The 14,101-nt window shown below is 43.1% G+C and overlaps 1 protein-coding gene across 6 annotated transcripts in view; it reads right to left on the bottom strand.

Annotated features, from left to right (window-relative positions):
- Nucleotides 1–14,101, bottom strand: part of Dclk1 (doublecortin like kinase 1) — a 274,218-nt gene that overhangs the window by 76,446 nt on the left and 183,671 nt on the right. For all 6 annotated transcript variants that reach the window (XM_051157160.1, XM_051157153.1, XM_051157154.1 and 3 more), the window contains exon 5: nt 4,632–4,748. In XM_051157160.1, the coding sequence (XP_051013117.1) occupies nt 4,632–4,748 (117 nt within the window). The remainder of the gene's footprint in view (nt 1–4,631; nt 4,749–14,101) is intronic.

The raw sequence follows: 14,101 nt of genomic DNA, 5'->3' as shown, positions 1-14,101 counted from the left end.
AAGAGCTTTGATGACACTGAAGAGATCATCTACTGGTAGTGATGGGAAGGAAGGGCCAGCAGGAGCAGAGGTGAAGGGAAGAGGAACATGGTTCCTAGTATTTCTCAGTCCATCCACACAGCCAGCATCTACCCAGAAGGTACCATGCACCCAATAGGTTAAATGATAAAAGCTTTGAGTTTCTAACAGTTGGTACAAGGCTTTGGCTATAGTGAGGGTCTTAGCACCTGGGTCATCATAGCTGATGGAAAGATGCCCCTTTGAGCCTCCATCCACCAATTGGAATAGCATATCCTCTTCTACCTCAGCCTGGGGGCCAGACTGGAGCAACCTAATCATGAAATCATGGAGAACATTCCTAGGCAAGCCCTACAGCCACGTGGTCTTGGCTGCTTGAACAGTTACTTCCTAGTTGCATCCTCACTGTGGAGTCCCTATGAACTCTTTGCTAGGTGGCTTCTAGAATGGATCATTCCTGTCTTTCTCTCCACTTCCATATTCCTGCTCTTTTGGCTATCACTTCCCTCTCATAGTTTTCTGGATTCCTCTAATCTGCCCCACTGGATGAGTAGCATCTCTCTCTAAATTGCTTTCATGCCCACATCTGGCTAATTTCATTAGTTTACAGTCCTTTCAAGTTATCTTCTGTTTCCAACAAGGTTTCAGTCCTCTTCTGCTGATTTCTTCCCAGGGTGACAATGGAGCCTCCCTGGCCTCACATAGAGTTGCTCTGTTGCTGAGACCCAGCTCTGGTCTTTGACAACCCTTTAAAGTCCCCTTTCACCTCCTAATACCTACAACAAGAACCATGCCTTCGTGGCCCTCTGCAATCTGACATGCAACTCAGCCATGGCATGTTTTCCAGACCTTTCCAGAATCCCATCCTATGCTTTTGTGTTTTTCAGACACTCTCATTGTGTAGCCCAGGACTCCCACAAACTCATACTCCTCCAGCCTTTTGAGTGTTGGGATTACAGTCATGTGCCACCATGCTCAGTTCCTTATTGGACTGGCAACTATTCCTTATACTTTCATAGCTTTATGGCCTTCATTTCAACTGGAGAAAACATCTTTCTGTCCCTTCCTACCCTTGCAAGATTCTTCCAGTCCCAATTTATAAATCCTAGTCTCCAAGAAGCTTACTCTGACTGGGTTAATGATGCTCTCTCTCGCCATCCTCTAAGCCTTCAGGACATTTCTTAGTACACCATAACAGTAGTCACCCACCTAGAATACAAATGAATTTTCCTGGCAAGGACTGTGGGTTAATTGTTGTTATCTTCTTGGAGCCTAAGGCACGCTGGAATGTGGCAGACGCTCAGGAAGTGTCTAATTAACCTGGTGTTAACAATGAGGAGTTACATAAGGCAGTTGGTACAAGATGCTATCCCCAAGTAAACATTAAGTCATGATAATGGCTCAGAGCTCTGAGCCCCGTTTTGAGCACACTCTGAATGGGTGAGAAGAGAATAGCTGCAGGAATAGGCTTTAGATACATGAAAATATGGAAACACAGGAGATAAACCACTAGGCTCTTGGCGAATTTTATCGTCAATAATTCTGTTGAAGCCCCAAAGCAGAAACGCTCCTTCATACAGTGCAGATAGCCGAGTCTCCGCACTGACGAAGGATAGAGCTAAGATTAACAGCTAGCAGTTTTCTTTGGACTCTGATAGAAATCAATAGAACTTGCCGAATTAGTTTAATAAGCAGATTAAGATTCTCTACACTCCTCCAGCTTTGATTCTGGTCTCATCTGCATATGTTGCATAGAATATTTTACATATCCATAAGAAATGTAAAATTCAAATTGCATAAATAAAAATAGCAGGATTTCTGGAGTCACATATAAGTAAGTTTTATGCCTGGGTTACAGAGACTCTTATTCTGTCTCTCTCCCTCAGTCACAGGAGAAATTCATGAGCTAAGGCTTTTCTCTTTTGACTGTTCTCCCTCACATCTCTAGCAGCCAGCATGGACCCTCCACAGAAAGTCTCTGTCTGTTCTTATTGAACATTTATTGTCACGAGCGGGTGGTGCACTCCCTCACTGATGAGCTGAGGGCTGTAGGACACCTCTGGAGGCTCATTTATGTTTGCCATGGCAGTCTATGAAGACAGAGATTCAAAGTATGAAATGTAACTTGACAAAAAGTTGTCTATGTATTTTCCATGGGATAAAAGCTCTAACACAAATCTCCTGCTCCAGCACCAATGTCTTTGTAAGACATCCAAGATGGGGGGGGGGGCGGTCTGCATTTTGAAGTCTCTGAGTTTCAAGGAAATGGCAACAATGCAATTTCAAGTTAGGCATATCTAGTTTCCTCATACTTTCCATATTATGTAGCAAAAAGATCTATTGATCTTCATTTAAATCAAATCAGTTCATATTATAGTTTTCTGTGTGTGTGTGTGTGTGTGTGTGTGTGTATGGTGTGCATTTGTATGAGCTCGTATGTCTGCAGGTGTGTGTGTGTGTGTGTGTGTGTGTGGTGGACACATGCATGAACATGTATGTGTGTAGGCATGTATGCTTACATGCTGAGACCAGAAGGGTGTTAGGTTTCCTGCTCTCACTGAACCTGAAGCATAGGCTGTTTCAACGATGCTGGCTGGCCACCAGGCTTTGGGGATCTGCTCATATTTGTCCCTCAATGCTGGGGTCACAGGCAGATGTGGGTATGCCTGGCTTTTTTTTATGTGGGTGCTAGGTATCCAAACTTAGGCCCTTATGCTTGTCACCAGACAGTGGGCAAGCTAAATTCTTTCAGTAACAATTTCAGAAACGGCCTTACAGCAATAAAGAGCGTGGCCATGCTTTGAGTCACCTAGAGGTCTCCTATGGCAGCTAGTGCTAGGATGGTTATGACAGCTTATAGACAAGAAAGATGAAGACGGAAGTCCATCTCTGTGAGGCTTATCAAGCTACGCCTTTCCTCCTCAGCTATCCAGAGTCAAATGAGTTCTCTCTGTTTATTTCCTTTCTGTTACTGAAGTCAAGTGGTACCTAAACTGATGTATGCACCAGAATTATCCAGAATGTTCTAGAAACTCTAGCCTGCATGGCCCCATTCCAGAGTTCCAGAGTCAGTGGATCTGAAATGATGCTCAAGGCTCTCTAAGGCTGACGTGTTCTCAGGTGGTAGTAATGAGCCTGAGAACCACTGAGAACCTCACTGTTGCTTGAAATGTGACAATGGACTCTTGAATTGAAACCCCCTGAAAGATGCTAAAGCAGAGATTCTTATCCTCAGCACCCCAGGGGGCAGGAGTCATCATGTCGAACTTTACCTGTTCCCAAGCAACTCTCATGAGCTCTAAACTTTGAGTCTTGTGCTTTCGAAAAGTGCTGTGTTAGGGTCTATCCACCTAGAAGGATGGGGCTGAGCAAGGAGCTCTCAGCTCACACTTCAACTCGGCAATCTGAGCTTGTCTCAAGGGCCAGCCATGCTCTTGTCAGCCCATATTTCTGTCTGAGTGGCTATGGTGAAAGCCACACTGTGGGAAAAGGACAGTGTCTGCTTTCCCCATTAGAGTAAGTGTCAAGGGAGAAAGTGGCCTCTGGGAACTGACTGTGGAACAAACGGCAGGGGGGTGAAGAGCTTTCCTGGGATCTCACTGGAAATGTGAGTCTCAGAGAACCAGAGCACTGATGCTGCCTTTAAGGCAGCCAAGCCTGAGCCTTTTTGTAGCTCCCTCCCGGCCACCATGGAGCCTGAAAAGGCTTCCCATGGGTCCGAAGATTTTTCGAGCTACTTTGAAGAGCCCCTCTATTGTGAAATCAGGTGACAGCTGTGTTGCCGTACTTACCATTGATAATTTCTAATTCAAAGTTTGTATTCTTAAATCATAATGAATACTTTATACTTGAGACCAAAAGCCAACACCTTATAACTGACTTATGTTTGTCTTAATACCAGACGAAGTGGAAAGTGAAAATGAATACAATTTATATATCAGTGTATAAGACTTTAAACAATAATAAAAAGTTATAACTGCAAAACAGAATACATGAATACACGAAAAAACAAAAATCCACAGAAAAATTAATAAATTAAAGAGATCAAAGGAAATACCAACGGGGATAAGATTTTTTTTTTTTTTTTTTATCCCAGAACACAGCAGCTTCCAGCTCCAACATATGAGCTCATTCAGAGACTGACCTGGCCAGGGTCATTGCGGTGGCAGACCTCCCCATACGCCAATCTCATTGCTGTTAGCCCCAGAGCCATACGAGGTAACCCTGGCCAATGTCACAAGCACGAGAAACAGGTTCAGCAAACACAATCTGGAAACCCCCTGTAAACTAGCCCCAAGTAGAATCAACGCCCCAGTGGAAATTTCTAGAGCCCGAGAGACAAAGCCGGTAGAAGGTGGAGCAGCTGGTTAAGTGCTACCGTCTGCATCCACTCTGCATTTCCTGAGTCTCAGTATGAGTGTTTTTCTAACTTTGACTTTTTTTTTCTTTACAGCCAACATGCTAGACTTGGGCAAATCTGTTCATCCGCTTGAACATGTTCTAAAATTATAAACCAGAATCGACGCCTGCTTGAGAACCTCACGCTTCTGCTCCACACACCCTCGGCTGCGTCAGAAGCCAGGCAGCTGCTGGCGAGGCTTGAGAGGCCTTACCTGAGCTGGTGGAGGCTGGGGACTTGCTTCGCCGGGAAGGTCCTGGGCTCTTGGTTGTGCCCCTGCGGGATGCTGATGCAATTTTGGTGTAAGAAGTGGATTTCACCACGCGACATTCTGGGGTAAAGAATGAGAAGACACATGAGGGTTGGGGGAGACAGCCAAGCCTCCAAATTTACATTACTTACAATAATATTGTGAATAATTTGGAATAGGCTGATAAAGGGGTGCTTTTATTGGTTTTCTCTCCACGGACCCCTTCAGTTATCTGTGCTTTTGTAATTTTACCATGTTCCTTCTTGTGATGGAAGATTCCGCCTCCCTAGATAGTACATCGTCCTGGGTCCTTCCTGGGATAACTGTGCATCTGTATGCTATGTGGGAACTACATAGGGGTAACGCTGGGAATCAGGTGTTATCACCCTGCTTACAAAGACATGGTGACTTTCAGTGCATCACCGTGAAGCTGCTGGAGAGCTTGCTTCATATATATATAATTTTTCTTTCTGTGAGGATGAAAAATAATCTTTTCTATATTTAAATTCTCAGCTTTTGTGTTCATTAAACTCAGTGCTAAGTATTGCAAATAATGAAGAATTTCTTATTTTTCTCTTCATAAAAGGTCTGGATTAATTATGACATGCAAACACACAATGTCTTGCTTGCAGGAATCCATCTTTAATAATTAAAACCTAGGTTTTGTAGTGTTAATATATTACATTGAAAAATATAAAGTATATTAAGAACACCCAATGACTCATGGTCAAATGACGCCTCATTTTTGAAAGCTCTAGAATATTTTTCTAATCATTTGTATTTTAAAATCACAATGGAGTTAATCTCCATACTGGCCTGTAGCTAACCCTTTTCTTCTTTAGTAGTTTCTGGGTGGGGAGGGAGGAGTGCTGGTTAATTTTTTGTCAACCAGACACAAGCTAGAGTCATCTGGGAGGAGGGAACTTCGATTGACAATATGCCTGCATCAGACTGACCTGAGAGTTAGGACATCTTGATTGATGACCAATATGTCAGGGTCCAGCCCATTGTGGCCAGTGCCATCTCTGAGCAAGGTGGCCTTGGGTGATATAAAAAAGCAAGCTGATGAGGCAGGAGCCAGTAAGCAGCACTCTTCCACAGTGTCCACTTCAGTTCTTGCCTCCAGGTTGCTGACCTACTTGAGTTCCCCTCTTGCCTTCTCTCAGTGATGGACGGTGGTTGGCATAGATAAAAGCCAAATAAACCATTCTATTGCCAAGTTGTACGCAATCATGGTGTTTATCACAGCAACAGAAAAGCAAACCAACTCATGGGCCTTTTCAGCCTGACATTTGGAAGCTGTTAAGCATTTTACCACAGGAATACTCTAGTTTATTTAAGCACTTAAACTTTAAAGTAAACTGCTTTTAAGCATTTTGTTACTATAATCACCCAGTAGCACCACTGTCAATGAGCATTTAGTCACCTGATTATTTTCTTCATATACGTTTAGTCCTTGAAACTTGAAATTCAGTCCTTAGTAACTAAAAGAATACATTGCAAGTGCTCAAATCTATTTGCTGAATGAGTGGGTTAGAAGATAAGCAATTTTTTGCCCTAAATCATCTTTTTAAAAAATTACTTTTATGTGCTTGTGTATGTACCGTGTGCATGCAGTGCCCATGGAGGCCAGAAGAGGGCATCGGATATCTGGGTCCGGAGTTAACAGTGGTTGTGATCTGCCATGTGGGTAGTGGGAACTCAAGCTTTGACTGCTGAGCCACCTCTCCAGCTCCCACGGCTCTTCTTAAAAGCTCTTGTGCTCTATCTAGTGTTTCACTGAAATCATGCTTTCATCAGTGTATGGTTGTTTTCCTTGCGTCTTGTCGTGGCTTGGCATTATTGTTCTTTTGGAACTGTTCTAAACAAAACTAAGATATCATTGCTTAAAAATCCAAAGTGGTTTTACTGCCAGCAATGTTGCAGATTTTTTTTTAAAACACACATATCATGTGTATTTCTTCTTTTGCAATGACATATTAATGGCCTTTGATTGCTTGAGATTGAGAAAGCCTTTCCTTTATTGGCTTGTAAAAAAAAATATGTGTAGTACATTAAAATTTCATTCTTTAGTCTAAACTTTTATTCTTTAGTCTATCATGCATAAAATGATGCTAGTAACACATTTCTCTTTGTTGGCAGCTATTGAAATATGTTGACCTTTTGAATGTTTTCTTCTGTAGTAGTTAAAGAATGGAGTCTGGGGATGCTTGGTATTCTTAAGGTCCTGGAGTTAATTTTCAGAAACACACACACACACACACACACACACACACACACACACGTGTGCACACACAAGTGCACACACACACACACACACACACACACACACACACACACCACATTTTAAGTTAAGAATTCACAATTCGATCTAACCCTGATGCCTGGCTTCACGTTGACAATATACATTTCTATCCATGTAATTTGTCATTTTCTAAGTTCAAAATTTGTTTTTTCCCTTATCTACTTTGAATAAGGTGTTGTTATTGCCTAGTGAAGAAGAAACAACTGTCAATGCCACAAGACTAGAAATGATATATAAAACACAGAGAAGAGCCTCATACATTGAACCGAGAGAAAATGAAGAGGAAAGATTTAATGGAAGGGAAGGATAAGGAAGAGGAAGAAGAAAAGGGGAGGAGGAAGACGAGGAAGTGGAGGAGAAGGAAGACAAGCATTGTGCCTTGGTGTATAAGTTTGTGTGGCCACTCTTCATTTTTTTTTCCCATAATAAAAAGGAGAGAGAGAAGGAGTCCGGGCTGTGACCTACTGAGGATCAGTCCCCTCTCTCCCTGTGGTTACTTGGCAGCACTGCTCTGGCCTGTCCAAATACCTCACTGTAAGGCTTGTTTCTTGAAAGAAAATTAATAGAGGGTGGGAGGGTGGGTCTGGGAGGAGATGAGGGAAGGGGCTACAATCAGGGATGTAAAGTGAATAAATTAAAAACAAAAACTTTTATAAAAAAAATAAATAAATAAAACAAACAAAAACCCAACCAACCTGCTCCTATAGGCTTTTCTCAACACAAATTCAAAGGAACGAAAAAGAAATCCCAGCAGTATAACACCAAAGACACAATCAGAAACAACAAGTTCATTCACAGGATGTGGAGGTTTTAATTCACAAAGCAGAGCTTTGGAGCCAGAGAAGAAAATCTCAAATTAGCTGTCCTCACAACTGACAGTATATTCTGGAGTTTGTCCTAGATTTTGGACATCCTCCTTGTCTTCTGGCAGCACATTAGCAACTAAACTGAATCACCACAGTGTGGCTGGTCTATGGGCATGCCTCCAGTTACATTTTTATCAAGTGCCCACTATGTGCCAGGCAATGAGGGTTGAAGGCAGAGTGATGAACAACACAAAACTGGAGTTTGCAAAGCCAACTGGCAGCGTAGTTTTTTTCTCTTTTCTTTCTCCTTTTCTTTTTTTGTTTTGCTAATTTTTATTTCATAAACTACAGCATTTGAAAACTCTTAGTTAGTCCAACAATTGCTGTTAAATATCTATAGATTCTTCCAATTTTAAATAAAACTCAGGGTTGTAATGAAGGCAGGGTGACTGGGGCTCTTCATTAAGATCATGGGCTTCTAGAGTCTACATAAATTTAAAACAATTATTTTGGAAGTTCAGTTAGCTAGCAGGAGTGAGTGGTCAAAACAGAAAGTTACCAGATGGTACACGTTGTTAATATAGCCATTTTTGAGTTTTAGTTATGAATTCCAATGTTGGCTTTAGGATTTTCTTGTGCTGTTTGTCACAGGGACCAGGACTGCTTGCTGTAACTCCAGCTACCGGCACAACAGAACCAGTCTTATCACGCTAACTTGGGATTCTTCCAGCTACTAGAAATATACTAGATAGCATATTTAGACTGCTTGGAGAGAGCCAACGAAGGCATCTCAGAAAGTTGTGGAACTTAGTCCATACCATATTATTAACCAGTCAAATGGAGTTGTCCATTACTCTGTCTCATTCTCTTACTGTCGAGAACCAACTAGAACGTGTATTATTAAGGAACATGGAGTAGCTGCTCAGCAAATAAGAGCTAGTTTGGTGGGATTTGTTCTTTGAGAACGTGTCTAAACTCCAAGTGTTCATCTAACCAATCCAGACCGAGTATCTCAAACGACAGAAAACCCTTTCGAGAACCAAGTAGTGTATGTCAGAACCCTAGTCTCCATACTGGTGATTTATTCCCATGCCCATAAGTGACATTGGGTTTTAACTCTACTCTGTCCATTTGTGACAAAATCATGGAAAACTTCTACCAGTGACCAGAGCCAGGGGAAGATGAGTAAATGAGCATGGCTCCTGAGAACAGCGGCAAGAAACTAGTTGGAAACTCAATATGCTAAGCCCAACTCTCTACCAAACTGCCCACTGTGTCATAAAAAAAAAAAAAAAAGAAAGAAAGAAAGAATAAACTCACTTTAAGATGTAGAGTGATACAGAACTAACAATAATGTGAGGATTGTGGAACCTGAAAGATGGTCACTGATAGCAGAAATCTCAGGCCACCTGCGCCCAGGGAAGAGTGAGGCTCCCTGAGCCATACTGGGGATTAATTTAATTCTGGAAGTTTGGGCTGAAGAACAGAAAGAGAAACAACAGAAAATTACAGGACTGGCTTTTTTTTTTCTCTTGCCAGGGTCAAAATAAACCCAGCTAAAGAATGTTGTGTATGGAGAGAGGGTAGGGGCAGGGAGTGAGGAACAAAGTCCTCTAAAAGCTTTCCAGTTTAAATTTTAAGTTTTTTTAAAAATTGGAATTACATTTTTGTAATGGTAGAAATGTGCCATGAGGAAAAACAAATGATGAAATCCCATAGAGTTGATGTCAGCATCCTTGTCAGTTAAGAACCACAATTTGAAATATGAGGGATGATCTGACCTAAATGGTCAGGAAACACAATGCCTTTTTGTTCACATAAAGGACATTGTCACTGTCTCTAGAAATTGTATTTCACGTGACATATGGGGACACCTATTCTTCAGCAGTCACATCTTTTACTATGTGGATTATAACCTTGGACACTACTGGTCAGTTCTGTAAATGGTTGCATGTCCTTTGTGGTGATGCTGAACAGTTCAGAGACTTCTCAAGCCCTTACTGAAAGACGATTGTAAACCAGATTTGCTCTCAGAGGTCACAGACTACTGAGTGTCCACTTGTATTTTGGGATGTGTGGGGTTTGATTTCCACATCACACCATATATATCAAAATCCATGGACACTGAAGTTTCTTATGAAATGGCATACTATTTAATATAGCCAATACATAGCCTTCTATGTACAGTTTACATAATCTCTAGGTTAGCTGGGCGTGGTGGCCCACGTTTTTAATCCTAGCACTTGGGAGGCAGAGGCAGCTGGATCGCTGTGAGTTTGAGGCCAACCTGGTCTACAAAGCAAGTCTAGGACAGCCAAGGCTACACAGAGAAACCCTGTCTCAAAAAACCAAAAAAAAAAAAAAAAAAAAAAAAATCACCTCTAGGTCAAATAAGCTACAATGGCAATGCAAACTGTAGTTATATGACGTTATTATAATAATAACGATGAAGAAACAGGTCTGTGCCTGTGGGCATGTGAGTGAGTGAGAATGTCCCTCATAGGCTCGGGTGTTTGAGGAGTTGGTTCCCTGTTGGTGGCGCTGTATGGGGTTTAGGAGGGTTTTGCAGGAGGAAGGCTTTGAGAGTATGTAACCTTGCCTTACTTCCATTTGCCTCTCTGTTTCCTGCTTGTAATTCAAGCTGTGAGCTCTCAGATTCCCACTCCATGCCTGCTGCTTGTTGCCAGAGCTCCCTGACATAATGGACTCTTCCCTTCCTGAATCACAAGCCTCAAACTCTTGTTCTTCTGTTGGTTGCCTTGGCCATGATGTTCTGTCACAGAAGCAGGAAAGTAACTAATATAGCACACTGTAGCCCACGTTATGGTTTGGATCTGCAGTGGTTCTAATGGCTTGTGTGCTAGATGGCTTGTCTCCTGTTGGTAGTGCTTGACCACGAGCACTGACCTCATCAATGAGTGGACCCATTCATACTGGATGGACTATCAGGAGGTAGGGCCTGATTAGAAGGAGAGACTGCTGTGGACATGACTTTATTGGCCTTATCTTGTTTCAGATTCTTTTCTCACTTTGCTTCCTGGATGCCATGAAGTGAACAGCCAGTTTTCCTCTTTCTCATCTTTTCCTGCTTGGGGGGGGTACTCTGCTTTACCTCAGGCCTCAGAGCAATGATGTCATGTAATCATTGACTGAAAGCAAGGAGGCAAAATAAATGATTCCTCTTTCAGTTGTCCCACTGATGAATTTTAAGTTGCTCGTTCTGGGGATTTAGCTAAGGAATACAAACATGCTAAACAAGTCCCTTGACACCATGCCCCACCCCTAGTTACACATAAAACTTCAAAAAAAAAAAATCCAATCCATGATTTGCTTGGTGGAGCATGCACACGTGGAAGACCAACTGTGTAGTTGCCCCCAAAGGCCAGTGTGCTCAAGCATGGTTCTGAGTACGATATTAGGGGAAGATGGTGGTACCAATGGAAGATGGGGCCTAGAGAAGGTCCTTAAATCACTGGGGACATACCACTAAAGGGGATTGTGGGACACTATTCCTGTCCTCTTTCCACTTGCTGGCTTGAGATATTAGTTTGTTCAGCCACATGCACCTTCTCTGGTAGATCATTCTTGTCAGGGGCCCAAAGCAAGGGCCTTGCCCAGTTTTCCCTTGGAATTTCCAGAAACATAAGCCCAAATAACCTTTTCTAAGATAATTGTCTCAGACATTTCTTTACACAAACACAAAGCTGACCAATAGGTACAGGAAACCACACTGCATACATGGATCATGGTGGCTGTGAGCATGATGGCTCCTCTTCTTTGGAAATGTTTCTACCTAACTCTTTGGGGTGAGAGCCATCATTCACCACACGGTCTACATGCTCCGTACTGATATTCACTTTGGAGATGCCCTGAGGATTTGGATAGATAGAAGTTGAAGGTTCTCTCATTTTAGTGAGGCCACTTAAGGAATGGGCAGGTTTAGAGAGACAACACAGATGATGAGGCATGAGGAACGGTAGGACATAGTCATTGGCAGTGTTCCTGGTGGTATGAGAAACTCCACCTAGTCACATGCTCCCTGTACTCAGAAACAGTTGGTGGGTAGGCCGAAGAGCTTCAGAAGGCACTGAGGGATAGAAATGATTCCAGATTGTGCAAGGGTGCCGACAGCGCACCTGAGCATCCATGGCATCGAGGGGCCACATGCACCTGCTGCAGAATCTTGACCAAGGTGCAGGTGAACATCCCTGGTTGTCTCGACAACTGTGCTGATGGGCTGTATGCTGGGGAGCAAGCACTCTCTAAATAAAGGTTTTATTGCTGTTATCTTGTTCTAAAACCAGCCAAAAAATAAAAGCTTTCTTAGGCAGAGGTGTCTCTGTGTATCTCATCTACACTTAGTCGTTTTGAGCTGTTGAGATGATTTGAGTTCATAGAATCCATTACGAGCAGTAGATGCTTTGTGCCTTATACTGATGACAAAAGCAAGAGCCTTTTTAATTTGGCAAAGGTACAGAGCCTCCAACTGGAATAATATTCATCTCCGCTCCTATATGCAAAAGAATCAGGAAGCACATTTGGTTCTAGCAATTTTTTTTAAGTGGCACAAACTCTTGATGTGGAGAGGGAGAGTGAGAGCTGGCAATGCTACCTGCCAACTCCCCAGAAAGTTGCCCCGAGATGTTCACGTTCTCTGAGTTGGAGGAAGTCTCTGAGAATGTCAAGGTCCTCAGTGGTTACTCAGGTGACCCTTGGTTTCAGGAACACTTTCTCCTTAGAAAGCTGAAAATGGCTGTCTGGCTCCCCCAAGCCCTTCCAGTGCCTAAAGGATTCATCATCTTCTGCCTCATGGATGTTGATGCCTGACCACCCTCAGACAGTCTTCAGCTTGCCTGGGTGGGGGAGACAAACAGAGCATGGCTGGGTTCATTGAGGACTAGTTTTCTTGTTATGATAATATAATGATTTTCATGCTTCGAGGCTGATCTGAAGGCAAATGAATGCCCCTCGAAAGAAGGTGCTTTGTGCGTCTTCCCAGCTATGTGGTCCAGGATGGACTGAGTCCCAGCCCGTGCTTTGGCCCCACCTAGCTTCTGAGTCCACACTAACACTTCAGCAAGACTCCATCACTGCTGCCTGGGAATCTGAACAAATGCTAATTCCCTGGGCTCCATAGGCAGCATGTCTGCAAGACTGAGACATGTCAACACAAAGCATTAAAAAAAAAAAAAAAACAAAAAACCAAGGTCTGGAGCAAACTGACTTGGAGGCAAAGGCATCAGCTTGGTGGTTTCACAGGAGAGGAAAAGATCCAGCAACTGAGATTTTAAAAGTGTCTTCTAAAAATATAGACACGTGTGGCTGAAGTGGCGTGTCTAATGGTGCTGCACAGTTTTCAGAACACCAGCTAAGCATTTCAGTTGGCGCCCACGTGCTGGCACACCTCGTGACTACAGAGGCCCTGGTGAGAGCTGAGACATTGCGTAACATCTGTGAGAGGCTGCATGGCACCGGCATTTTCTACATTAACATCGAGAGTCCCAACTCAGATCTAGTGTTTTGTTTAGCATCAGTGAATCCCTTTTCCAAATACTTCCCTGTTCCCCCAGTTAACTGAGAGAAGCTAATTTCTCTTGTGTTAACAGTCCAGAGTTGTGCTGTCCTGGAGGGGGGGGGGTGGGTTTAGCTCCAGGAGACTGCAACTTGGGTTCCCACTCTTATTCTATCTCTTCAAGTATTCTCATCTGCACAGTCCCTGTGGCTGGCTCAGCTCCCTGTGTCTCCATTTCAGCCTTAGAGGAAAGGAGAGAAAGGAGGAAGACCTCAAAATACCAAGAAAAGCTGTGTCTCCTCCTGCCAGAACTTCATTTTCTGAAATGGATGCCATCTTTTCTTCCTCCCATATGACAAATGTGATAGGGAACTGCCAGTTGATAGCTGCATCCTTGGCCTCTTCCCACTAGATACCGTCTTCCTAGCTGTGATGACCATATATATCTCCACACATTGCCAAATAGCCCAGTGGCAGGGGATCTGTTCCCTCTGGTTTGGAACCATTGCTACTTGTCTCCATTAAGCACCATTTTCTGGTACAGTCCTAAGTTAGTTCTTCCTTGAAGGAAGTAATGAAAGCATGGCTCATCACCTGCATGGACACCTCAACAATGCGTTTTGTACTCTTTCTGCCTTCTTGGCAACACAAACTGGTTCTAAGGTGAATTCTTTCACTGCTCTTTTAGTACTGGATGGCTGCCTTGCTCTTGCGGTTTCCTATTGGGGATTTGGAGTTGAGAGGTCACAGAGGCACAGGGCAGAGACACAACTTCTACCCTGCAGAGTGCAAACCTGAGTTTTGCAGAAGG

Source organism: Acomys russatus, chromosome 15, assembly GCF_903995435.1.
Source record: "Acomys russatus chromosome 15, mAcoRus1.1, whole genome shotgun sequence".
NCBI lineage: Eukaryota > Metazoa > Chordata > Mammalia > Rodentia > Muridae > Acomys > Acomys russatus.
Note: the sequence above shows the minus strand (reverse complement) of the source record. Positions and strands in the feature narration are given on the sequence as shown.